This window comes from Colobus angolensis, unplaced genomic scaffold (genome assembly GCF_000951035.1).
Source record: "Colobus angolensis palliatus isolate OR3802 unplaced genomic scaffold, Cang.pa_1.0 Scaffold16, whole genome shotgun sequence".
Taxonomy (NCBI): domain Eukaryota; kingdom Metazoa; phylum Chordata; class Mammalia; order Primates; family Cercopithecidae; genus Colobus; species Colobus angolensis.
In genome coordinates, this window is record NW_012114710.1 from 10335533 (window position 1) to 10361056 (window position 25524).

Below are 25524 nucleotides of genomic sequence, written 5' to 3' on the forward strand. Positions count from 1 at the left end.
ACAGAGTGAGACTCCATCTCAAAAAAAAAAAAAAGAAAAGCATTTGATAAAATATAACATCTCTTTGTAATAAAAACCTTCAAAAAACTGGGTGTAAAAGAAACATATCTCAACATAATATAAGACCCACACTGGAATCATACTGGATAGGATAAAAACTGAAGCTTTTTCTCTAAGATCTGAAACATGACAAAGATCTCCACTTTCACCACTGTTACTCAACATAGTACTGGAAGTCCTAGCAAGAGCAATCACACAAAAGAAAACAAATTAAGGGCATTGAACTTGGAGATGAAAAAGTCAAATTATTTTTATTTGTAGACAATATGATCTTATATTTGGAAAAACCTGAAGACTTCCCCCTAAAATAATTAGAACTGATAAAGAAATTCAGCAAAATTGCAGGATACAAAACCAAATACAAAAATCCACAATTTGAAAGAGAAATCAAAAAACTAATACCATTTACAATAGCCATAAGTACAATTAAATGCCTAGGAATTAACTAATATGTGAAATATATCTAAAAAGAAAACTATATAACACTAATGAAAGAAATTGAAGAGGACACCAAAAATGGAAAGATATTCCATGTTCATGTATTAGCAGAATCAACATTGTTAAGATATCCTTACTACCCAAAGCAATCGACAGATTCAATGCAATCCCAATCAAAATTCCAATGGCATTCTTCACAGAAATAGAAAACATAATACTAAAATGTATATGGAACCACAAAAGACCCAGCATAGCCAAAGTTATCCTAAGCAAAAAGAACAAAACCAGAGGAATCACATTTCTTGACTTTAAATTATACTACAGAGCTATAGTAACCAAAATGGCATGTTACTGGCATAAAAACAGAAACATAGACCAATGGAACAGAATAGAGAACCCACATATAAATCCATATATATACAGTGAGCTCATTTTTGACAAAGGAACCAAGAAATACATTGCTGAAAGGACAATCTCTGCAACAAAATGTGCTGGGAAAACTGGATATTCACATGCAGAACGACTAGACCCCTATTTCTCCCCATATAAAAAAACAAATAAAAATAGATTAAAGTCTTAAATCTAAGAACACAAACTATGAAATTACTATGAAACATTGGAAAACATCTCTAGGACATTGGTTTGGACAAAAAATTCTTGAGTAATAACCCGCAAGCACAGGCAACCAAAGCAAAAATGGAGAAACGAGATCACATCAAGTTGTAAAGTTTATGCACAGTGAAGGAAACAATCAACAAAATGAAGAGACAATCAACAGAATGGGAGAAAATATTTGCAAACTACCCCTCCGACAAAGGATTAATAACCAGAATAGATAAGAAGCTCAAAAAACTCTGTAAGAAAGAATTTAATAATCTGATTTAAAATCAGGCAAAAGATCTGAATAGATGTTTCTCAAAAACATGACATACAAACGGCAAATAGGCATATGAAAAGATGCTCAACATCACTGATCATCAGAGAAATGCAAATCAAAACTACAATAAGGTATCATCTCACCCTAGTTTAAGTGGTTTATATCCAAAAGACAGGCAATAACAAATGCTGGTGAGGATGCAGAGAAAAAGGAACACTTGTACACTGTTGGTGGGAATATAAATTAGTACAAGAACTGTGAATAACAATATTAAGATTCCTCAAAAAACTAAAATTAGAGGTATATTATCCAGCAATCCCACTGCTGTGTATATACCCAAAAGAAAAGAAATCAGTATATTGAAGAGATATCTCTACTCCCACATTTATTGTAGCACTGTTCACAGTAGCCAAGATTTGGAAGCAGCCTAAGTGTCCGTCAACAGAAGAATGGATAAAGAAAACGTGGTACATATACACAATGGAGTACCATTCAGCCATATGTAATAATGAGCTCCTGTCATTTGCAACAACATGTATGCAACTGGAGGTCATTATATTAAATGAAATCAGGCAGAGAAAGACAAATATCACATGGTCTCACTTATGTGTGGGATATAAAAATCAAAACAATTTAACTCATGAACATAGAGTGTAGAAGTATGGTTGCCAGAGGCTGGGAAGGGTAGTAGGGTGGCTGGGAGGAGGTAGGGATGGCTAAAGGATAACAAAAAAACAGAATAAATAAGACCCACTATTTGATAGCACAACAGGATGACCATAGTCAATAATTTAATTGTGCATTTTAAAATACATAAAATAGTATAATTGGAATGTTTGTAACACAAAGGATAAATGCCTGAGGGCACGAACACCCCATTCTCCACGATGTCATTATTATTCATAGCATGCCTGTATCAAAACATCTTGTGTGCCCCATAAATATATACATCTACTATGTACCCACAAAAATAAAAAAAAAAAAAGTGAAAAGTAGTGTTTGGAAATTTTTAACAAGAATATGATTATAATTATCAGATTACAAAAAAAAAATGAAATTGAGCATGAATGCTCCAGGGAAGAATTTTTGTCCAATGTAGATTTCACATCAGTCTAGTTGACAAATATCTAATGAGGAAGAAAGAACATTTAACCATACACTGATGGACCTTGCTGTACAACAAGCCCAATTTAGTGGCTCATTTGGAAACCAAATTTTATGTAAGCCATCAAATAGGTAGAGTCACACACACATCTCCTTAAAACCACAAATGGATACTGCAAACGTACTAAGGACATCTGACCACATTTTTCATCTCTTTAGCCAAACCAAGCCTGTTATAATATCACCTTTGAATATTAAACCAACTAAACCACCATTTTCTTAGACTAAATGTTCAGTGGATGAAAGAGGAGAGACAAATAAGAATTACGTTACAGGTTTTTAAAGACTGCCAAGTAGTTTATTACTTCTCCACAGATAGACCCAGGTTTTGACTGACAACAGCGACCATGCAGACCCACACTCTGCTAGGAACAACCAAATCTTCCCAAAATTTTCTAGATATTGTATGAGTTGAGCCTGGACTTAATTATCTATGTTTCTCTAAAATGGTTCTTCATACCATGAAGTACCTCCTCGAGTACAAAAGCATTCTGCTCATACATATAAAGCACAATGGCATGTATGTGACACTAAGTCATTTTGATAAAAGTAGGACTAACATTCAAGCTGATTTTCATAGTCTATAAGAATAACTGCATGAGGAAGGCAAGTAATATTTTTGTGTAGTCAGACATTAAATCTTTTAATGAAACCATGGATTTTTGTGATAGTTCAACAGATAATTGTTACCAGAAATATTCTTAAAAGACTTTGTGTTCCATTGTGTTATTAAATCTATAATACAACACATGATAAAAATTCCCAATAAAGTCATAAGGTTCTCATGTCTCAGTGCATGACAAGCACTTTCTATTACACTTAAAAACCTAATATTAATAAGAAAGAACTTACACTAAATACTTACCAAGACATTTCTATGGAAAAATAAAATGCAAAACCATGTCACCCAAAACAAGAAGTCTCAGCTTTAATAGTCACATCTATGCTGAAATAATACATCTATACAGTGAAAAAATAACTGTTTATAAGAAATATTATAATAGATGTTTGCTTATGTCCAAACAATAGAACAAACGTATCAAGATACAATTGTTTTTGAATACTAGTTAATATATGATCAAACAGTAGTTTCTTAAACTCCTGTATGAAAATTTTCCCAGCAACTTTGTAAACGAATGCAAATATATGATAAATAAGTAATATCTGTTATTTATTCATACGTTGTAGGAGAAATTTGAATATTCTTTCTTGAAGAAATTAAAAATGAAATACATTATTATTCAGAGACACAAGGAACCCCTTTATAATTCAACTATGGCAAGAACATAGCCAAGTCTTTTGTTAAAAAGCAATCACAATATGTAACATTCTTTGGGAGGGGGGAGATTGACATTCACACAGGGCCTAAAACGGACCAAGTAATGTTTGGGGCTTTACATTCTAACTGTGTTTAGGCTTCACAACAATGATGACGCTATGAGATTAATAATAGTGCCCATTTTATAGATTAGTGCATTAAATTTTTGGAGGGAGAAATTTGCTCCAGATCATACAACTGACGATTAGAGGAGTCCAGTTGAGAACACAATTCTTTCTGACCCTGCAGGCCAGGCATTTTGCAACATGTACATCCCAAATGTAACTTTCAATCCAGCTGCCACAGACAAAACAAGATTCAGTGTGACACGGTTTTAGAATACCAATCTACTGACAATAAGTTTTTAATTTCTGTCCTTTGCTAACTTATTTTAACACAAATAATTCTCTTCGTTTATTTCCCATTCTTCTGTCATAAATGATCACCATTTGTGTCAGAAATCTAAATTACTTTCAGTATCCACGCTATTCTTTATAAACCTGTTACCTTTTAACTTCAAAGAGAAATTTTCTTTTCTAGATGTGAACCCCCCTTCCACTCCATTGCAGTGCAGTTTTCCTCCAAAATACTGTATTTTTCACAAATTAATAGCCCCACAAAGTGTTTTTCTTTGATCAGCATGCAGCCCTTAAATATAGTTTGAGACTGCAATTCCTCATCTTATGTGCCATTTCACCAGAGGACGACAGCATAAGAACCATATTGCATTTGGATTTTAAACAGCCTGAATCTAAAAGGCAAAAATCCTGATGTTCTTCCAGGGAGTAATTCCTCTGAGTCATTCCTGAGAAGTGGCTTTGCATCACTGCTCTACTGAAACATAATGATCTTCAGCTGCCTCATTCCCTCACTCAAAGGAAACATCATTAACTGGAGACAGTAGAAGAAAAAACAATCGGGCCAAGTTTTCTCAGAGGATCTTAATCTGCATTTCACAGCTCATTTATAAGTCCCTCTCTTCTCCTACCCTTTCCACAACTCCCATAAATACACACAAACATAACTTTTTTCCCCAGAAATTAGTCATTTATAAAGAAACTAACTATTTTTACCATAGTATTTTATAATTGCATTTTAAAAGCCAGTGTTGTTATAGGCACTGCAATCAAATACCAACATGTGAGAGAGTATCACATGATCTGCCCAGCATTCTCCATCATGTTAGTGGTTAAATTGAGCAATGAACCTGATTTGCTTCAAGGACCATCTATTCAACCCTGCTCATGTCTTAAACAGAGAGAGAAAATCAAATCATGTCAAATCTAAATCCCTAACACAGAATATGGGCCACTTTCATCTTGCACCTAGACAAATTTTACAGCATTCTAACAGGTCACCCTGAATCTCTTTTTGGCATCCACAGTCAACCATCCACACGTGACCTTTTGCCATGTAAATCATAATGTGCCAATCATACCAAGGTTAAAATCCCTTCATGGCCCATGAGACTCTAAATGATAATCTGGTCCCTGGCTACTTCTGAAGCCCTATTTCCACAAGGTCTCCCATCTGACTCATGCACTTTCACAACAATGACCTTCTTGCTAATTATTGTGGTTTTTGTTAATTTGTTTTTCTATTTGCAGACCATGTTGCAATACCTGGGCTCTTGCACTTGTGTTTTCTTTCCCTAGAACGCACTTCTTCAAGGTATTTAATTGTCTCTCTCTCTCTCTCTTCTCTTTCTCCTGTTTCATAAAATCTGACTTCTCTGATCATTTCCATCATTCTCTAACCCCTTATTCCGCATTAGCTTTTCTTGCTAGCACTTATCACTAACTGACAGAATACATGTGTTTAGTACCTCTTACATTAGAATGTAAGCTCCATGAGGGCAAAGGTATTGTGTGTTCCCACAGTCCCAATACCAGGAATACTGACAGAAACATAGAAGAGTTCAAAAGCGTATGTTGGATTCATTAATTAATGGATGAAAACTAAAATGAGTCAAAATTATTTAGAAACTAAAATTCTAAGTTATGTTTCAGCTCCTAGATTTTAACATTATTTACTTATTATCATTTCCCCCTTCTTCTGAAATACTTTCTCTTTTGAAATGCTGCCCCTTTGCCAATTGCATGTAAACTCAGTAAAACTGCTTGTCAAAGTGTATTTCTCCCTCAGCATTTATTTAAGTGTGGGTACAAAAATAAACTACAACAATCTGACTCCCTATCCCTGAAATTAAGCTGTGAGCCTAGTGACTCCCAAATACAAGTAGTTATAGCTGATTGATTCCAGTGTTGTACCTTGAAGAGACTTCCAGAGTTGCCTTAGAGTTCGTATCATCTCCAGCATCTTATTGTTGTTCTTCCATTCTGAGAGCTACCTGATATTCTTCCATCAATCCCCCCTTCCCTTTTTGTTTGTTGTGATTGTTTTAATTAACCAGAGTCAGTTTCTGTTGCTTATGATCCAAAATCCTAATGAATACACAGGATAAACTTATATTCAATCTGATATGCCTTAAAATACAAAATTTTAAAAAGGGGTCTCCCAACTCTCTTTTTCTCACTCTGTCTCCTCTCTCCCTCTCACTGTCTGTTCAACAATCCTCTGGTTGGTCAAATCTCTCCTTTATGGTGGCACCACCACCATGACTTTAATGTTTCAAAATTATTATTTTTCCCATCTATCAGTATTTACTCAGAGCTGCTGACATGAAGTGGAAGTTAAGATGTAATTAACATGATTAAGCTATACCACACTGAGTTATTAATAATTAATAGTATCTTAATCTTATCAGATATATTTGCTTTTTTTTTTTTTTTTTTTTTGAGATGGAGTCTTGCTCTGTCACCAGGCTGGAGTGCAGTGGCCCGATCTTGGCTCACCTTCCAGGTTCAAGCAATTCTCTTGCCTCGGCCTCCCAAGTAGCTGGGACTACAGGCACATGCCACCACACCCAGGTAATTTTTGTATTTTTAATAGAGATGGAGTTTCACCAGGTTGGCCAGGATGGTCTCCATCTCTTAACCTCATGATTAACCTGCCTTGGCCTCCCAAAGTGCTGGGATTACAGGTGTGAGCCACCGCACCCAGCCTGCATTTATTTAAAAAGCTACTGTGACTCAAAATTTTTTTTTAAATTTTAGTCAGGATGACAAAGTGAAAAGTTTTAAAGTATAGAAGGTAACATTTTCAATATTTCATTAGATAACATCACTTAAGCAGCCCATCAATCTGATCATGGTTGAATTAGTCAGAGATAAATAAAAGGCTACAGACCTGACAACTTATCCATCAATAAATAGATTTTAATTGAATTACTTTAGTGTTGTGTTTATAAAGCATACAACCCCATTGTGAATGTGATTAACAGAGTCACAAATAGATTGATGATGTTACTAAATGTGACTAAGGGAACACCCAATCCCCTTTCCTTAAATGTTGGGGGTGGGGGCAGAATCTGTGGTTTGGGAATACTGCAAAAGTGATGGGATATATAGGCCCTTGATTAGGTTATATCATACTTCACCTAGGCAGAATAACAGAGAGAAAAACAGAGACTCTCCCTTGCTAGCTTTGAAAATTTAAGCTTTTGTGTTGTGAGAGAGCTTGAGACAGTGCCACATGGCAAGGATCTAGGGAGTATCTAGTACAAAGAGGGGCCCCTGCTGAATGTCATCATGAAAGGGGGAATGTCAGTCCTACAACCACAAGGAGCTGAATCCTGCCAACAACCATTTGAGCTTGGAAGAGGATTCCATGCTCCAGAAATGGTCACAGCCCAGTGGACACTCTGATGAAGATTTGTGAGACACTGAGCAGAGGACCAGCTAAACCTCACCCTGAGAGATAATAAATGTATGTTTTTGTAAGCCACTAAGTTTATGTTAATTAATTACAGAACAATACGAAGCTAATACATAGTGTCCCAAGAAGAGGAGAGAAAAGGCATGTACTATAGAACATAAATTGTGGATTTAGTGCATACATTGCCCTTTTACTTACTATTAATAGCTTGTCATAGCTACTTCAAAGCATCGATGTGAGGATTAAATCAGAAATGTTATATATAGAGCTTAAGGCTTTGTGTTAATATTAAACATCTCATAAAAGTGAGTTTCCTTCTCATTTACTCTCCTACTGTAATTTGGTGGCTGTCACAGCAGTGAGTTTTGCCATGTCAAAGTCCTGGCTGCCCAATTCTGAGCCACTGAAAATGGGGATGTATATACTTCAGGATCTTCTCTACTTATCCATTTTCTCACACATGAGTGAGGAAGTGGGTTCTGGAAACTGACACTGATACAACATCTATTGTCCTAGGTATTTGGAAATAGGCCATTAATAGCATCCATGGAGGTCCACAAAAGAATGCAGCAAAGTAACTTGTCTCTTCTTCACTGTACTCGGATAGCCTTCTACCGTGGTTCCTGCTTTTCACAGTAGTCCACTGTTAAGAAGGTACTAGGCTTCTTACCCATTTGCAGTTTCCATTCTGACATTGACCTGGATTTACCTCCCGGTATCTTGACATTGCAGTGCAGAATCAGAGCTGCTTGGAAGTCCCTGTTACTGACCTCCTGCATCTCAGATCAGAAACTTTGTTATCTGGAAACTGCTATCGCATTATAGTAAAAAAGATAGGAATTACCGCTGCCATTAAAACTCTTACAGCCCAGCACAATCTGAAATCAGCAGAGTGATTCATGGGTTTCTGGAAACTAAAATTTTGGAATCTAATGCAATATTAATCAACATTAGAGTTTAATGGAATTAAAGTGATTGTAGCATAGTATATCTTCAATCACTTTCAGTGTTTTAGTGATTTTCTACCAGTTAAAGAATATTTTTAACAAATTTCCTGTGCATATTCTAGTTGAATTTTCTAATTTTTTCAGCTTATAAGTTTAATTTTATTCTTCTATGACAGGTGGTTAAGATTTCCTTCTATAATTCCCTCGTACCTGCTTTACTGAAACGTGACTAGCATTCATTGTTTCCTTTTTGTCATTATAAGTTAAGAGCATCAAAAATCTGACCATTCTCAACTTTCCTGGAAGCTCTGATCATATTTCCTCAAATTTGCAATCATAGTCATGTGTCACTTAACAATGGGGACACATTCTGAGAAATGTGTCATGCGATTTTGTCATTCTGTAAACATCACAGAGTACACTTAAACAAACCTAGATAGTGTAGTCTACTATACACCTAGGCCAGCTGGTCTAGCCTGTTGCTCCTAGGCTACAAACCTGTACAGCATGTTACTGCACTGTATACTGTAGGCAGTTATACCATAATGGTATTTGTGTATCTAAACAAAGAAAAAGTTCATTCTTCAGAACATAAATGTCAAATTTTTAATTACTGATTCCCTGCTATTGAATTTCTTATGAAAACAATTCTAGTCTTGACACTTTTGATTTTGTTCCTGTTATCAATCTCAATTCCAATATCACATATTCTAGTTGAATTTCTTTTTTTCAGCTTACAAGTTTAATTTTACTCCCCTATGACAGGTGGTAAAGATTTTCTTCTATAATTTTCATGGTCCTCGTTTAACTTTAATTTTATTCACAAATCCAATACCATCTTTGGTAATCAGCCTCCACTCAGATTTAATCTTCTCCTACCCACCATTCCTTCTCCAGGCAGTTGTGTCCCTATTAGAGCACAAAGTATTCTAGGAAATTAAAGGCAATGGGGACAGGTGCAGTGGCTAACGCCTGTAATCCCAGACTGCGGGAGGCCGAGGATCACCTGAGGTCAGGAGTTCGAGACCAGCCTGGCCAACATGGTGAAACCCCATCTCTACTAAAAACACAAAAATTAACCAGGTGTGGTGGCAAGCACCTGTAATCCCAGCTGAGGCAGGAGAATCACTTGAACCCAGGAGGTTGCAATAAGCCCAGATCATGCCATTGAGGCTGAGGTTGCAGTGAGCCGAGATCATGCCATTGCACTCCAGCCTGGGGCACAAGAGCAAGACTTAAGTCTCAAAAAAAAAAAAAAAAAAAAAAGGAATGTGTGGTAAGTTTATTTAAAGACTCCTGGATAAGGAAGACAGCTTAAATTCTGTGAAAAACCTTCAGATAACCATAAGCTAAGGACATCTTTAACATAATTTTGAAATATCAGTAAATAATATGTATTATGCTTGCAGCTTAATTTTAAAATAATGGGTCACAGGTTTAGCATTATATCCATGACACACCATGAAGATTGAATTCATGAAGATTGTATTTATATAGAAACAAAATCTCCAGTGTGTCCATCTCTTCTGAATCAACCACAAGTGCTATATCATAATTAAGTACACTTATCCAACAATAATAAACTTTAAAAAATAAAGACATTCCAAAGAATTACTCAACTAAAAGAAGGAGTATAATTTAAATACTTACAATTTCTTTAAGATAGCTAGGAATTCTTCAAAGTTCTCTGTGGCTTTTTTTGGTCTATATAAATTATGGCCACCATGTGCTCTCTCAACATAGACAGCTACATTGTGAGAATCATCAGGTTGTTGATGTTGACTTTCCTCTTTGCCTTCACTGAGTTCCCTGAACAAGAAAATAGAGTATTTTATGCTGTTGTATACTGCACAAAAATTATTTACAGGGACTTTTACTATATTACCAGGAGTATAAATGCACTGTTTTGAGAAAATTTGTCAATTTAAGAACATATTCTTTTTAAATGCATTAGAATGTTTCAATCATGATAGAACAGTTATATATGTCATTCTGTTAAATGTAGAACTTAGAATATATGAAATATTTTCAATATATAGAATTTGATTACATGTATTATAACTATTCTGAGCAAATGAAACACCTTTAATAATATATTAGGCTTACGTAATTTAGGAAAATATTTCAAGCCAGTGGCTAACATCCTTTATACTCACACACTTGTTTTTCAGTGTTGTTTTAGCACCAAGGATATAATTTTATTATTTAACTTTTATTTACCCCTAGTAATCTATAAACATCTTGGAAGATAGCCACCATATCTTATTCTTGTGCTACGGTATGTTCAATACCTAAGTCCCTAAGAGATGTACAAATAAATGACCGTTTCCCATTCATATTTCTAGAATCAAGCATTTCTATTAAAAGGCCATTGAAAACTTATGGGTGAGAAATCCAACCAGTGCTGTCTATCTTTAAGAAAAAAATAGTAAGGCAGTTTGCAGAAATGAATCTGGATTACATCTTGATAACAGACCTTTAATTATATACATAGGAAGATTAAAAATTAAATATAAGATATGTGGAATCATAACAGCAATAGTAAATTATCACATTAACATATAACTTGTTGCATTCTTAAATGTGCTGGCTACTCTGCTAACCATTACGTGCACATCATCTCATTAACACTAACCATGTGATACTGTTTGGCTGTGCCCCCACCCAAATCTCATCTTGAATTGTAGCTCCCATAATTCCCATGTCTCATGGAGGGACCCAGTGGGAGATAATGGAATGATGGGGGCAGATCTTTCCCAGGCTGTTCTTATGATAGCGAATAAGTCTTACAAGATCTGATGGTTTTATAAAGGAGAGTTCTCCTACACAAGCTCTCTATTTGCCTGCTCCCATGTAAGACATGACTTTGCTCCTCATTTGCCTTCCGACATGATTGTGAGGTCTCCCCAGTCAAGTAAAACTGTGAGCCTATTAAACCTCTTTCTTTGATAAATTACCCAGTGTTGGGTATGTCTGTATTAGCCGTGTGAGAACAGATGAATACAGAAAATTGGTACCAGTAAGTGTGGAAGTGACTTTGGAACTGGGCAACAGGCAGAGATTGCAACAGTTTGGAAGGCTCAGAAGAAGACAGGAAGATGTGGGAAACTGTGTAACTTCCGAGAGACTTGATGAATGGCTTTGACCAAAATGCTGATAGAGATATCGGCAAAAAAGTCCAGGCTGAGTTGTTCTCAGATGGAGACGAGGAACTTGTTGGAAACTTAAATAAAGGTGACTCTTGCTATGCTTTAGCAGAGACTGGCAGCATTTTGCACCAGCCCTAGTGATCTGTGGCACTTTGAACTTGAGGGAGATGATTTAGAGTATCTAGCAGAAGAAATTTCCAAGCTGCAAAGTGTTCAAGAGGTGACTTGGGTGCTATAAAATGCATTCAGCTTTATGTATTCAGAAAGATCCTGGCTTGGAATTGGAACTTATGTTTAAAAGGGAAGCAGAGCATAAAAGTTCAGAAAATTTGCTGCCTGACAATGCAGTAGAAGAGAAAAACCTATTTTCTGAGGAGAAATTCAAGCTGGTTGCAGAAATTTGCATAACAAGGAGCCAAATGGTAATCTCCAAGACAAGGGGGAAAATGTCTCCAGGCCATGTCAGAGAACTTCATGGCAGCCCCTACCATCACAAGACACACGGCCTAGGAGGAAAAATGGTTTCATGGGTCTCACCCAGAGCCTTGCTGCTTTGTACAGTGTCAGGACTCAGTGCCCCATGTCCCAGCCATGGCTAAAAGGGGCCAACGTAGAGGTCAGGCCATTGCTTCAGAGGGTACAAGTCTACACATGGTGTTGAGCCTGCAGGTGCACAGAAGTCAAAAACTGAGGTTTGGGAACCTCTGCCTAGATTTCAGTCTCATAGGCAGATGAGATCTGCCTTGGCTCAGACAACACTTTGGACTGTGGACTTTTGAGTTAATGCTGAAATGAGTTAAGACTTTAGGGGACTGTTGGGAAGACACAATTAGTTTTGAAATGTGAGGACATGAGATTTTGGAGGGGCCAGGGTCAGAATGATATGGTTTAGCTGTGTCCCCCACCCAAATCCCATCTTGAATTGTAGCTCCTTAATTCCCACATGTTGTGGGAGGGACCCAGTGGGAGGTAATTGAATCATCGGGGTAGGTCTTTCCCATGCTGTTCTCACAATAGTAAGTCTCATGAGATCTGATGGTTTTATAAAGGAGAGTTTCCCTACACAAGCTCTCTTTGCCTGCTGCCATGTAAGATGTGACTTTGCCCCTCCTCCACCTTCTACCATGATTGTGAGGCCTACCCCAGCCATGTGGAACTGTTAGTCAACTAAACCTCTTTCCTTTGTAAATTATTCAGTCTCAGGTATGTCTTTATTAGCAGTGTGAGAACAGATGAATACACAATACACCATGTGAGTAGGCAATATTATCCTCAGTTTATAAAATAAGGAAACTGTAAGTAAAAGAGTTTACATATATTTTCTAAACTCTCACAGCTAGTAGAGTTGGAAAGACTTTTTTCATCCTTCTGCTTTTCACAATTACCTGTACCTTTGAATTTTTAATAAAGCTTGATACTGGGTAAAATCTGATTCTTAGAAGTCTAATTTGGAAACCTACTTCTTTATATTATTCTCAATCCCTATATTCTTTTTTTTTTTTTCCTGAGACAGAGTCTTGCCCTGTTGCCCAGGCTGGAGTGCGGTGGTGCAATCTCAGCTCACTGCAAGCTCCACTTCCTGGGTTCACACGATTCTCCTGCCTCATCCTCCTGAGCAGCTGGGACTACAGGAGCCCACCACCACACCTGGCTAATTTTTTTGTATTTTTATGTAGAGACAAGGACTCATGGTGTTAGCCAGGATGGTTTCGTTCTCCTGACCTCATGATCCACCTGCCTCTGCCTCCCGAAGTGCTGGGATTATAGGTGTGAGCCACCGCGCTTGGCCTCAATCCCTACATATTTTTTTTCCAAACAAATTCTACATGTTCCATAAGATTTTTACAAAATACATAACATTTGTATTATCATATTACTTGTATATGTGTGATAATATTTCCGTATCTAATGTAATTAGGATTTTAATTTTATAATTTGAATGATCACTGTGGTTGTAGAGTAAAACTGTTTTTCCCTTTTTCTTTAGTAATCAGCTACATTACTGAGCTCGCCCTTTTCAGTTGGTTATCGTAAGGATTTTTCAGTTAGTAATAAAAAGAGGCATAGATAAAACAAATTAGAAAGAAATATATTGCTTTAAATGACTTTTTTTTTTTTTTTTTTTTGAGAAGGGATCTTTGTCACCCAGGCTGGAGTGCAATGGCATGATATCAGCTTACTGCAACCTCTGCCTCCCAGCTCATGCGATCCTCCCACCTCAGCCTCCCAAGTAGCTGGTACTACAGGTGCAAACTACCAATGCCCAGCCACTTTTTTTTAAGACATGGTTCAGGCTGGTCTCAAACTCCTGAGCTCAAAGTGATGCACTCCTGCCTCAACCTCCCAAAGTGCTATGATTACAGGCATGAGTCACTATGCTCAGACCGTGAATGCATGTTTTTTAAAAAAGAAAAACTGATAATTCATGAGCTAAGGTTTGATCTCAAAAAATGAGAAGAAGAAAGAGCAAGTTATACTCAAAATAAGTATAAGGAAATATATAATAAAGGAGAAAAACTGTTAGAGCAACAAAACCAAAACTTAGTTATTTAGAAATCTAATAAACTTGCAAAAATAACGTCTAATAAACTTGGCAAAAAAATTTTCGAGAACAAAAACAGAAAAGGCAGACATAAATTATGTCAGAAATGGAAAAGGAGACAAGTAACCACCATCCTGAATTTTGTTTCTAGTATTCTGTTGGTTTTCATTATAGATTTATCAAAGATATATGTATTCATTTAAAAAAACATTTTAATTTTTTATATTTTAAACTTTATAAAAAGAAGTGATTCTTATGGATTCTGTAACTTGCTTTTCTTGTTGTATTCAACATTGTATACATGAGATTCAATGACTAATTCATTCATTTTACTGCTTTATGAGATTTCATTATAGGTATGTACCACAAAGGCTTTGGGGGGAGTTTGTGTGTTTTGTTTTTTCATTTTTCTAGTCTGTAGGAAATTGGATTTTTGTTAAGTTTGTTTGTTTTTTTTGTTTTGTATACAAGCGTGGCTACCATTACCAGTCTTATATAAGTAAGACTTCTCCAACAGATATGCCCAAGAGTAAAAGGCTATTTCCAAAGCTAGGATATGAGACACCTCAGAAATTATAGACTCCAAAATTGGGGGGGATATTCTTTCTATTCATATGATGAGAAGTGAGGACAAAAGGCATCACTCTTCCAATGCTGGAGATCCCATTCCTCCCTCAGGGTATGGCCCTCCACTCCGACCTCTCTCGGTCCTCTTTGTAGTCTAAGAGGAAAGGCAAGGGTGCAGGTTTTCAAGAATGTGTCGGTAAGGGTCACTCAATACGACCCTCCTCCATCCTCTTTGTGGTCTAAGAGGAAAACAAGTGTTTCCGCTGCTGCTTCGGTGAGCGCAACTATTTTGAACAGCAGGGTCCAGGGACCATTGCAGGTTATTGGGTGGGGGAAAAATAAAACAGACTAAAACCGTGGGTGGTTTTTTTCTTTCAGATGGGAAACACTCAGGCCTCAACAAGCTCTCCCTTGAAATGAAGCCATTGGAACCAATTTGACCCTCAAACCCTGAAAAAGAAGCTGCTTATTTTTTTCTGCACTATGGCCTGGCCCCAATATTCTCTCTCTGATGGGAAAAAATGGCCACATGAGGGAAGTATAAATTACAATACTATCCTGCAGCTTGACCTTTTCTGTAAGAGGGAAGGCAAATGGAGTGAAATACCTTATGTCCAAGCTTTCCTTTCATTGAAGGGTAACCCACAACTATGCACAACTTGCAATCTATGTCCCACAGGAGAACCTGTCAGCTTACCTTCATATCCCAGCCTCCCTACAGCTCCCCTTCCTATTAGTGATAAGCCTCCTCTAATTTCCCCACCCAGAAAGAAACAAGCAAAGAAATCTACAAGGGACCACAAACCCTCCCGGGCTATCAGTTATGTCCCCTTCAAGCTGCAGGGGGAGGGGAATTTGGCCCAACCCAGGTACATGTCCCTTTCTCCCTCTCTGACTTAAAGCAGATCAAGGTAGACCTGGGGAAGTTTTCAGATGATCCTGATAGGTATATAGATGTCCTGCAAGGTCTAGGGCAAACCTTTGACCTCTCTGGGAGAAGTGTCATGCTGTTATCAGATCAAACCCTGGCCTTTAATGAAAAGAATGCGGCTTTAGGCACAACCCGAGAGTTTGGAGATACCTGGTATCTTACTCAAGTAAATGATAGAATGACAGCCAAAGAAAGGGACAAATTCCCTAGCAGTCAGCAAGCCGTCCCCAGTATGGATCCCCACCGGGACCTCGACTCAGATCATGGGGACTAGAGTCTCAAACATCTGTTGACCTGTGTTCTAGAAGGACTAAGGAGAATTAGGAAAAAGCCCATGAATTATTCAATGATGTCCACCATAACTCAGGGAAAGGAAGAAAATCCTACTGCCTTCCTCAAGCAGTTATGGGAGGCCTTCAGAAAATATACTCCCATGTCACCCGACTCCCTTGAGGGTCAATTGATCCTAAAAGATAAGTTTATTACCCAATCAGCTGCAGATATCAGGAGAAAGCTCCAAAAACGAGCCCTGGGCCCTGAACAAAATTTGGAGGCATTATTAAACCTGGCAGCCTTGGTGTTCTATGATAGGGACCAAGAGGAAGAAACAAGCTGAAAAGGAAAAGCGAGATAAGAGAAAGGCCACAGCCTCGGTCATGGCCCTCTGACAAACAAACCTTGGTGGTTCAGAAAGGACAGAAAACGGAGTAGGCCAATCACCCAGTAGAGCTTGTTGTCAGTGTGGTTTGCAAGGACACTTTAAAAAAAAATTGTGCAATGAGAAACAAGCCACCCCCTCGCCCATGTCCACTATGCTGAGGCAATCACTGGAAGGTGCACAACCCAAAAGGACAGAAATTCTCTGGGCCAGAAGCCCCCAACCAGATGATCCAACAACAGGACTGAGGGTCCCCAGGGCAAGCGCCAACTCACGTCATCACCCTCACTGAGCTCCGGGTAAGTTTAACCATTGAGGGCCAGGAAATTGACTTCTTCCTGGACACTGGCATAGCCTTCTCAACATTAATCTCCTGCACTGCACAGCTGTCCTCAAGGTCAGTTACCATCCGAGGAATCCTGGGACAGCCTGTAACCAGGTATTTCTCCCACCTCCTCAGTTGTAAGAAGACTTTGCTCTTTTCACATGCCTTTCTTGTTATGCCTGAAAGTCCCACACCCTTATTAGGGAGGGATATATTAGCCAAAGCTGGTGCTATTATCTACATGAATGTAGGGAACAAGTTACCCATCTGTTGTCCCCTACTTGAGGAAGGAAACAATCCTGAAGTCTAGGCCTTGGAAGGACAATTCAGAAGGGCAAAAAATGCCCACCCAGTCCAAATCAGACTAGAAGACCCCACCATTTTTCCTTATCAAGGGCAATATCCCTTAAGTCCTGAAGCTCATAAAGGATTAGAGGATATTGTTAGACATTTAAAAGTTTAAGGTTAATAAGAAAATGCAGCAGTCCCTGCAACACCCCAATTCTAGGAGTACAAAAACTGAACAGTCAGTGGAGACTAGTGCAAAATCTTAGACTCATCAACGAGGCAGTAATTCCTCTATATCCAGATGTAATCACCCCCTATACCCTGCTCTCTCAAATACCAGAGGAAGCAGAACGGTCCACTGTTCTGGACCTCAAGGATGCTTTCTTCTGTGAATGCACTCTGATCCCCAGTTTCCCTTTGCCTTTGAGGATCCCACAGACCACATGTCCTAACTTACGTGGACGGTCTTGTCCCAAAGGGTTCAGGGATAGCCCTCATCTGTTTGGTCATGCACTGGCTCAAGATCTAGGCCATTTCTCAAGTCCAGGCATTCTGGTCCTTCAGTATGTGGATGAATTACTTTTGGCTACCAGTTCGGAAGCCTCCTGCCAGCAGGCTACTCTAGATCTCCTGACCTTTCTAGCTAATCAAAAGGTACAAGGCATCTAAATCGAAGGCCCCGCTCTGCCTACAACAAGTCAAATATTTAGGCCTAATCTTAGCCAGAGGAAGCAGGGCCCTCAGCAAAGAACAAATACAGCCTATACTGGCTTGTCCTTGCCCTAAGACATTAAAACAGTTGTGGGGGTTCCTTGGGATCACCGGTTTTTACCAACTATGGATCCCTGGATACAGCAAGATGGCCAGGCCACTCTATACTCTAATCAAGAGACCCAGGGGCAAATACTCATCTAGCAGAATGGGAACCAGAGGTAGAAACAGCCTTCAAAACCTTAAAGCAGGCCCTAGTATAAGCTCCAGTCTTAAGCCTTCCCAGAGGACAAAATTTCCCTTTATATGTCACAGAGAGAGCAGGAATAGCTCTTGGAGTCCTTATTCAGACTCATGTGACAACCCCACAACCAGTTGCATACCTAAGTAAGGAAACTGATAAAGTAGCAAACGGCTGGCCTCACTGTTTACTGATAGTTGCAGTGGTGGCCATCTTAGTATCAAAGGCTATCAAAATAATTCAAGGAAAGGATCTCACCGTTTAGACTACTCATGATGTAAATGGCATACTAGTTGCCAAAGGAAATTTATGGCTATCAGACAACTGCCTGCTTAGATACCAGGCACTACTCCTTGAGGGACCGGTGCTTCAAATTCACATGTGTGCAGCCTTCAACCCTGTTATTTTTCTCCCAGAGGATGGGGAACCAATCGAGCATGACTGCCAACAAATTGTTGCCAAGACCTATGCTGCCTGAGAGAATCTCTTAGAAGTCCCCTTAGCTAATTCTGACCTTAACCTATGTACCAATGGAAGTTCATTTGTGGAAAATGGGATGTGAATGGCAGGTTATGCCATAGTTAGTGATGTAACAGTACTTGAAAGTAAGCCTCTTCCCCCAGGGACCAGCGCCCAGTTAGCAGAACTAGTGGTGCTTACCTGAGCCTTAGAACTGGGAAGGGAAAAAAGAATAAATGTGTATACAGATAGCAAGTATGCTAATATAATCCTACATGTCCATGCTGCAATGTGGAAAGGGAGTTCCTAACCTCTGGGGGAACCCCCATTAAATACCACAAAGAAATCATGGAGTTATTGCATGCAATGCAAAAACCCAAAGAGGTGGCAGTCTTACACTGCCGGAGCCATCAAAAAGGTGAAGGATAAAGGCAGAAGAAAACTGTTGGGCAGACGCTGAGGCCACAGTTGCTGCCAGGCAGAACCTCCCATTAGAAATGCCTATGAAAGGACCCTTGGTATGGAACAACCCTCTCCAAGAGATTAAGCCCCAGTATTCCCTGACTGAAACAGAATGGGGACTTTTGCAGGAGCATAGTTTTCTCCCCTCAGGGTGGTGAACGACAGAAGAGGAAAAGGTACTCATACCCAAAGCCAGCCAGTAGAAAATACTTAACACCCTCCACCAAATTTTTCATATGGGTATTGAGAAAACTCATCAAATGGCCAAATCCCTATTTACAGGACCAACTCTCCTACAGACCATCTGACAAGTAGTCAAAGCCTGTGATGTGTGCCAAGAGAATAATTGCTTGGTTCATCATAAGGCCCCTCTAGGGAAACAAAAAATAAGGCACCATCCCAGAGATGACTGGCAGTTAGACTTCACCCATATGCCTAAGTCAAGGGGATTTCAATACTTGTTGGTCTGTGTTGATACCTTCACAAATTGGATAGAAGCCTGCAAACAGAGAAGGCTCAGGAAGTGGTTAAAGTCCTAATTCATGAAATAATTCCTAGATTTAGGCTTCCTCAAAGCTTACAAAGCGACAATGGTCTGGCTTTTAAAGCCATGGTAACTCAGGGAATTTCCAGGGTGCTAGGGATACAATATAACCTTCACTGTGCCTGGAGGCCACAATCCTCAGGGAAGGTCGAAAAGACAAGAAACTCATCTCCCATGTCCTACTCTCTTGCCCATGGCCTCATTGAGAATCCGAAATTCTCCTCACAAAATGGGGCTCAGTCCATATGAAATGCTGTATGGACGACCTTTTCTCTCAAATACTTCCTACTTGATCAGGAAAAGGCCAACTTGGTCAAGGATATAACTTCTTTGGCAAGATATCAACAAAACCTTAAAAACCTACCTGAAGAATGTCAGAGACAAGGGGACAGAGTTGTTCCAACAAGGAGATGTAGTGTTGGTCAAGCCCCTTCCCTCTACCTCCCCATCTATGGATTACTTGTGGGAAGGACCATACTCAGTAATCCTCTCTACTTCCACTGCAGTTAAGGTGGCAAGAATGGAATCTTGGATTCACCATACCAGAGTTAAACTTTGGACACCCCATGAGGAACCTGTGAGACCGTCAGCTCAGGAGTCCCAAGATCAGCCAGATCAGCTTTGAATTATTGGAGGACTTGCATCTCCTATTTCAGAAGGAAATATCCCAGACTAAAAAGGCTGATCCTGAGGAAAAACCCCTTCCTACTTAAAAAAGATAAGTGAAAACCTATTTAATCTTTAATACCTCTCCTTGCGCCTTTAATGGAATCCTTTTACTGTTTCATCACATTATTAAGCAGTATACTAACCATACTCTTTGCAGTGGGAATATATAATGTAGCTCCTGCCAGGATGAAAATCCTAATCACATCAACCTTTTTTACTGTCTTAACTTTCCAAGCCCCCATGCCTGCCCCTGGGGCACCTACTATCCCGTCAGTGTAATTACACCCTACAACTTCAAGCCCCAACTGATCCTAGTAACTTCTGAGTCACCTAAACAGGTCCATTCAAACCACTTGTCTCCTTCTCAGGGCCCCCTAAAATCATCACCTTCTCCCTGCTTAACAGTCTGGGTTTTGTAATGGCAAATGTACTCCCTGCATGACCATTCAACCCTGGATCCCCTGCAGCAGTGCCCTCAACACTAATGAATGCCTTCTTATCCCCTCTTTCAGTTACTCTCTTGAATGGTTCCTAGTAGATACAAAATAGCTTTTTCTCCAATGGGAAAATAGAACACAGGGAGCCACTCAGTTTGCTCCAAACACCCCTTTCCAATCGCTCACCAGAGCTACCTTGGCAAGTACTCTCGGAGTATGGGAAAATGAAAACAACAAACTCACACAACTTTTTAGCATACACAACCAGTTCTGTCTACCCAGCCAAGGCATATTCTTCTTATGTGGAACTCCAGTCTATATCTTCCTCCCCACCAACTGTACAGGCACCTGAACCTTAGTCTTCCTAAGTCCCAACATTGACATTGCCCCAGGAAATCAGACCTTATCAGTGCTGCTCAAAGCTCAAGTCTATCAGCAAAGGGCCATACAACGAATACCCCTTCTTATAGGGTTATGAATGACCACTGCTACAGGAGCCAGAATAGCCAGTTTATCTACTTCATTATTCTACTACCCACACACTCTCAAAGGATTTCTCGGACAGTTTGTGGGAAATGACAGGGTCTGTCCTTACTCTGCAATCTCAGGTGGACTCTTTGCCAGTGGTGACTCTCCAAGACTGCTGGGGCCTGGACTTCCTCACTGCTGAGAGGGGAGTACTCTGCACCTTCTTAGGGAAAGAGCGTTGTTTTTACACCAACCAGTCAGGGATAGTATGAGACACCACCCGGTGTTTACAGGAAAAGGCTTCTGAAATCAGACAATGCCTTTCAAACTCTTATACTAACCTCTGGAGTTGGGCGACATGGCTTCTCCCCTTTCTAGGTCCCATGACAGCCATCTTGCTATTACTCACCTTTAGGCCCTGTATGTTTAACCTCCTTGTCAAATTTGTTTCCTCCAGGTCAAGGCCATCAAGCTACAGATAGTCTTACAAGTGGATCCCCAAATAAGCTCAACTCACAACTTCCACTGAGGACACTTGGACCAACCCACTGGCCCTTTGGCCTAGAGAGTTCTCCTTTGGAGGACACTACAACTGCAGGGCCCCTTCTTAACCTCTATCCAGCAGGAAGTAGCTAGAATAGTCATCACCCAGTTCCCAACAGCAGTTGGCATCCTGTTTAGAGGGGAGATTAAGAGGTGAGGCCAGCTGGACTTCCTGGGTCAAGTGGCAACTTGGAGAACTTTCCTGTCTTACAAAAGGATTGTAAAATGCACCAATGAGCGCACTGTGAAACACACCAATCAGCAGGATTCTAAAAATAGCCAATCATGGGGAAGAATGAAAAAAATGCACTCTAATAAGACAGAAATGGAACATGGGAGGGGACAATAAGGGAATAAAAGTTGGCCACCCCAGCCAGCAGTGGCAACCCACTTGGGTTCCCTTCCACCCTGTGGAAGCTTTGTCCTTTCACTCTTCACAATAAACCTTACTACCATGCCATCTTTAAGAGCTGTAACACTCACCGTGAAGGTCCGCAGCTCTATTCTTGAAGTCAGCGAGACTACGACCCTACCAGCAGGAACCAACTCTAGACATAGGATTACAGGCACCCTCTACCACACCTGGCTAATTCTTTTTTTTTTTTTTTTTTTTTTTAATATTTTCAGTAGAGATGGTGTTTCACCATGTTAGCAAGGCTGGTCACAAACTCATGACCTCAAGTGATCCACCCACCTTGGCCTCCCAAAGTGCATATATTCTTGTATTATAGCTCTTACAAACTTTTTTCCTTTATCAGTTCCCAAAATCTTTCTTTACTGCCTTTACCCCCAGTCCTATCATCACACACAGACAGACACACACACACACACACACACACACACTTTTTGGTGAGCCCATATATATTTTACTAGGTAGTAATTAGAGCCAGAGTAATATACAGACTCTTTCTTAAGATGTTTGCTATAAGATTCTTCCATCATTATTTAAAATAAAAACTGAAGTCAGCCTCACTCATAAAAATACTAATTAAATTCAGTACAGTAAGTACACTAAGTTAACTCCATCTGTTAAGCTTAGCTTAATTATCACTAGTACCAAACGAGGGAAATAACTATGGGTAAATTCTCACTCCAGGATATAAGTTGGCAAATTCCAGGCTTTATCTTGTGCTAACCAAGAGTGCTGACTTTGTTCCACACGTTGCCAAACATATCCAAAGTTAAAATTGAGGAGTCCAAGGCAAGTTCCATCATAAACTCTTGACAGTCAATATTGGAATCCTGTCATCTCTTATAATATAAGAAAGAATATTTTAAGGTTAGAGAGAGGTAAGCAATATTTCCCTGGTTTCTACTAAAGTAATGTCTGTGCCAAACTCAAGGTCTTCTCTTTCCATTTCCAAAAATGCAATAGAAAAATATGCAGCTAAAAATCAACAGTTGGACTTACATGTATTCTTTAGGCTAAAGTAGCAATACATTTTCCAGAATATATAGAAGCTACAGAAACATATAAGAAAGTCAATTTATTCAGAGATGATTATACAGATTTACTTCCTAAGTACAAATTCAAATTAAAGAAGCAAATTAAAAAGTTGGGATACCTTAAGATAAGCTTTAATATATAGCAATATATTAATATGCATTTATAAAATAATCATCAAATATCATGTTCCATCTTCACTCATAGCCTAAATTCCTTCTATTTATAATTCAATTCAAGAAACATTTGTTGAACTCCTAAGTCAGGCAAAAACAATATTGTCTTCACTGTCTCAGCTCCCAGGTATGAATCATTTCCATTTTCCGCTTTAACCACTCTACCTTTTCCACCCACAGAACATTGCTGAATTAGTCACACACCTGGATAATTACAAATCTACATTATCTAATTTTAATGGATCTTTGATTTTGTTTAGCATTCCTAAATTAGCCGTTTGGGGAGTTCCTACACCCTCATCTTGATGACTTTCATCTAGCTCCTTTTTCAACCCCATTTTCACATTCTGTAGACAACTTGTCTTGGTTCAAATGCTCTCTACCTACAATTATTACTAATCATTGAGAAATAATGAGAAAATATCGTTCTAGCCATTCAGGTATACGGTCACTCAAGCAAAACTTACAGAAAATGTGGCCTGTGAATTTTCAGAATTTCTTTTTCCTTTCATTGTAACCTTCTCAAGCAGATTTTAGTCCCATAGTGCTAAGTAATGAATGGGGCATCTAATTGGGAAAATAGAAACTCCAATTTAAGGACATAGGGAGGTACATTTCCTGCTACCAATAGTAACACAACCTGAAAAATGCCCCAAACTTTCAACTATATCCTCTTGAATTGAATTGAACGGAACATACCCCTTTTAAATCAAAGTTGGGCTTTTCTCCCTACGTTGCATATGGTCATGCCAGCTGGGACCCATTGGTCCCTTAGGGTCTTCATACGGTCCCATGGAAATCCATGGAAGTGTAAAGCTCTCCCTAAGATTTCAGCAGTTCCCCAGAAGATTCTGTTCGGATGTCACCTCTCCTTCTATGATTCTTCTTTAAATGCTCTCTTTATTCTATGGCTTGTTTACCCAGAAATGAATCCAATTTTTCCTAACATTTTCTCAACAAAACTGAACTAAATGAAAGCAACCATGCAGAGCACTTGAAATTAGAACTTACCAAATACTGAGGATATCCTAAAGAGATGTTGCATTGAGGCAGGAGAATCTACAGCCTATTTGTGCTGACTTCTTAAAAGAGAAAACACCAAAGGCTGGGGGTAGGGAATCTGAATCCAATTTGTGCTGATTTCCCAAAGCTGGGTCAAAAGGAAAACACCTGGGTCTAGGGGCAGGGACCCTAAGACCAATTAACACCAATTTCCAAAAGCTAAACCAAAGGGAAAAACCGTATCTCCCCGAGTAGTAAGGATCAAAGGCTACTCTCCCTACAACCCTCCCTTCCAGCACGTCTCAGATAGAAAGGGAAGGTGCCCTGGAATGGCTGTGGGCCAAGCGGGGACCATCCCTTCATCTGCACAGGACTCCAATTCACCTCAGCCTTTAATTAGCCACAGACCAAGACCTTCATTGAGACGAGGGTAACTGATAGGGACTTCAAAAGGAGTACTTAAAACTTAGAAAACTTTGTAACTGGGCCTTTAAGCCGCTTGCTCGGGCCCACTCCCACCCTGTGTTTTCTTTCTTTAACTAAATCCCTGCTTTGTTCCTGTGTTTTGTTCCTTTGTTACCTTATTTGTGTGTTTTGTCCAATTCTTTGTTAAAAACGCCAAGGACCTGGACAACTCACTCTCAAGGCCCTCCTTCTGGTAACAGTATCACATATGACAATCTACTTGAAATACATTAATAGTTATTTCTTTTCTTAAATGTCCTCACCCCCATCCCCAGCATTGTAGTTTCTCCTTATTTAGTGCATACCTTCCTTCAATCATTTCCTGGCTCCTCTTGCTTCTTTCCTGTCCCCTTTGTCTCTGAATTTCTTCACTCCTGGTTGCTCCATAACTCTAAATTAGAACATCTCTACCAGGCAGAGCAATTCACCCCTTCTCAGCACCTATACCCAGATGCTTCAAACCAAAGCAATCAGGAAGGAAGCATAAAACAAAACCTTCCTTTTAGCATAATCTGCCATTACTCAGTGGCAGTTATCATCATAAGTGGATTTTTTTTTAACGCAGACTTGAAACTTTCTTGTAACTTTCTACTTTACTGCAAGCAAATCTTATGCGTGTAGCCAATTTGTACAAATTGTCATCACCTGGCTACAATAATTCCCCAAGCCATCCAGGCTTTCCTTTTATGTCATGGTAGAAGGGTTGATTTGGGGTACAAAGGACAAGACCAAAGCATGGCAGAGACAATGTTAGATTTCTATTAATATAAACTTTCTTCTTCCTTCCTTCATAAAACTTCCAAAAGTTCCAACTATTGCTCCTATGACCTGGCATGTCCACTTCTCCCTTGCCTTGCCTTTT

The 25524-nt window shown here is 39.2% G+C and overlaps 1 protein-coding gene across 2 annotated transcripts in view; it reads right to left on the minus strand.

Annotated features, from left to right (window-relative positions):
• The window catches only part of CNBD1 (cyclic nucleotide binding domain containing 1), a 617967-nt gene that overhangs the window by 538592 nt on the left and 53851 nt on the right, over positions 1-25524 (minus strand). For both annotated transcript variants that reach the window (XM_011937078.1, XM_011937079.1), the window contains exon 4: positions 10232-10390. In XM_011937078.1, coding sequence (XP_011792468.1) covers positions 10232-10390 — 159 coding nt within the window. The remainder of the gene's footprint in view (positions 1-10231; positions 10391-25524) is intronic.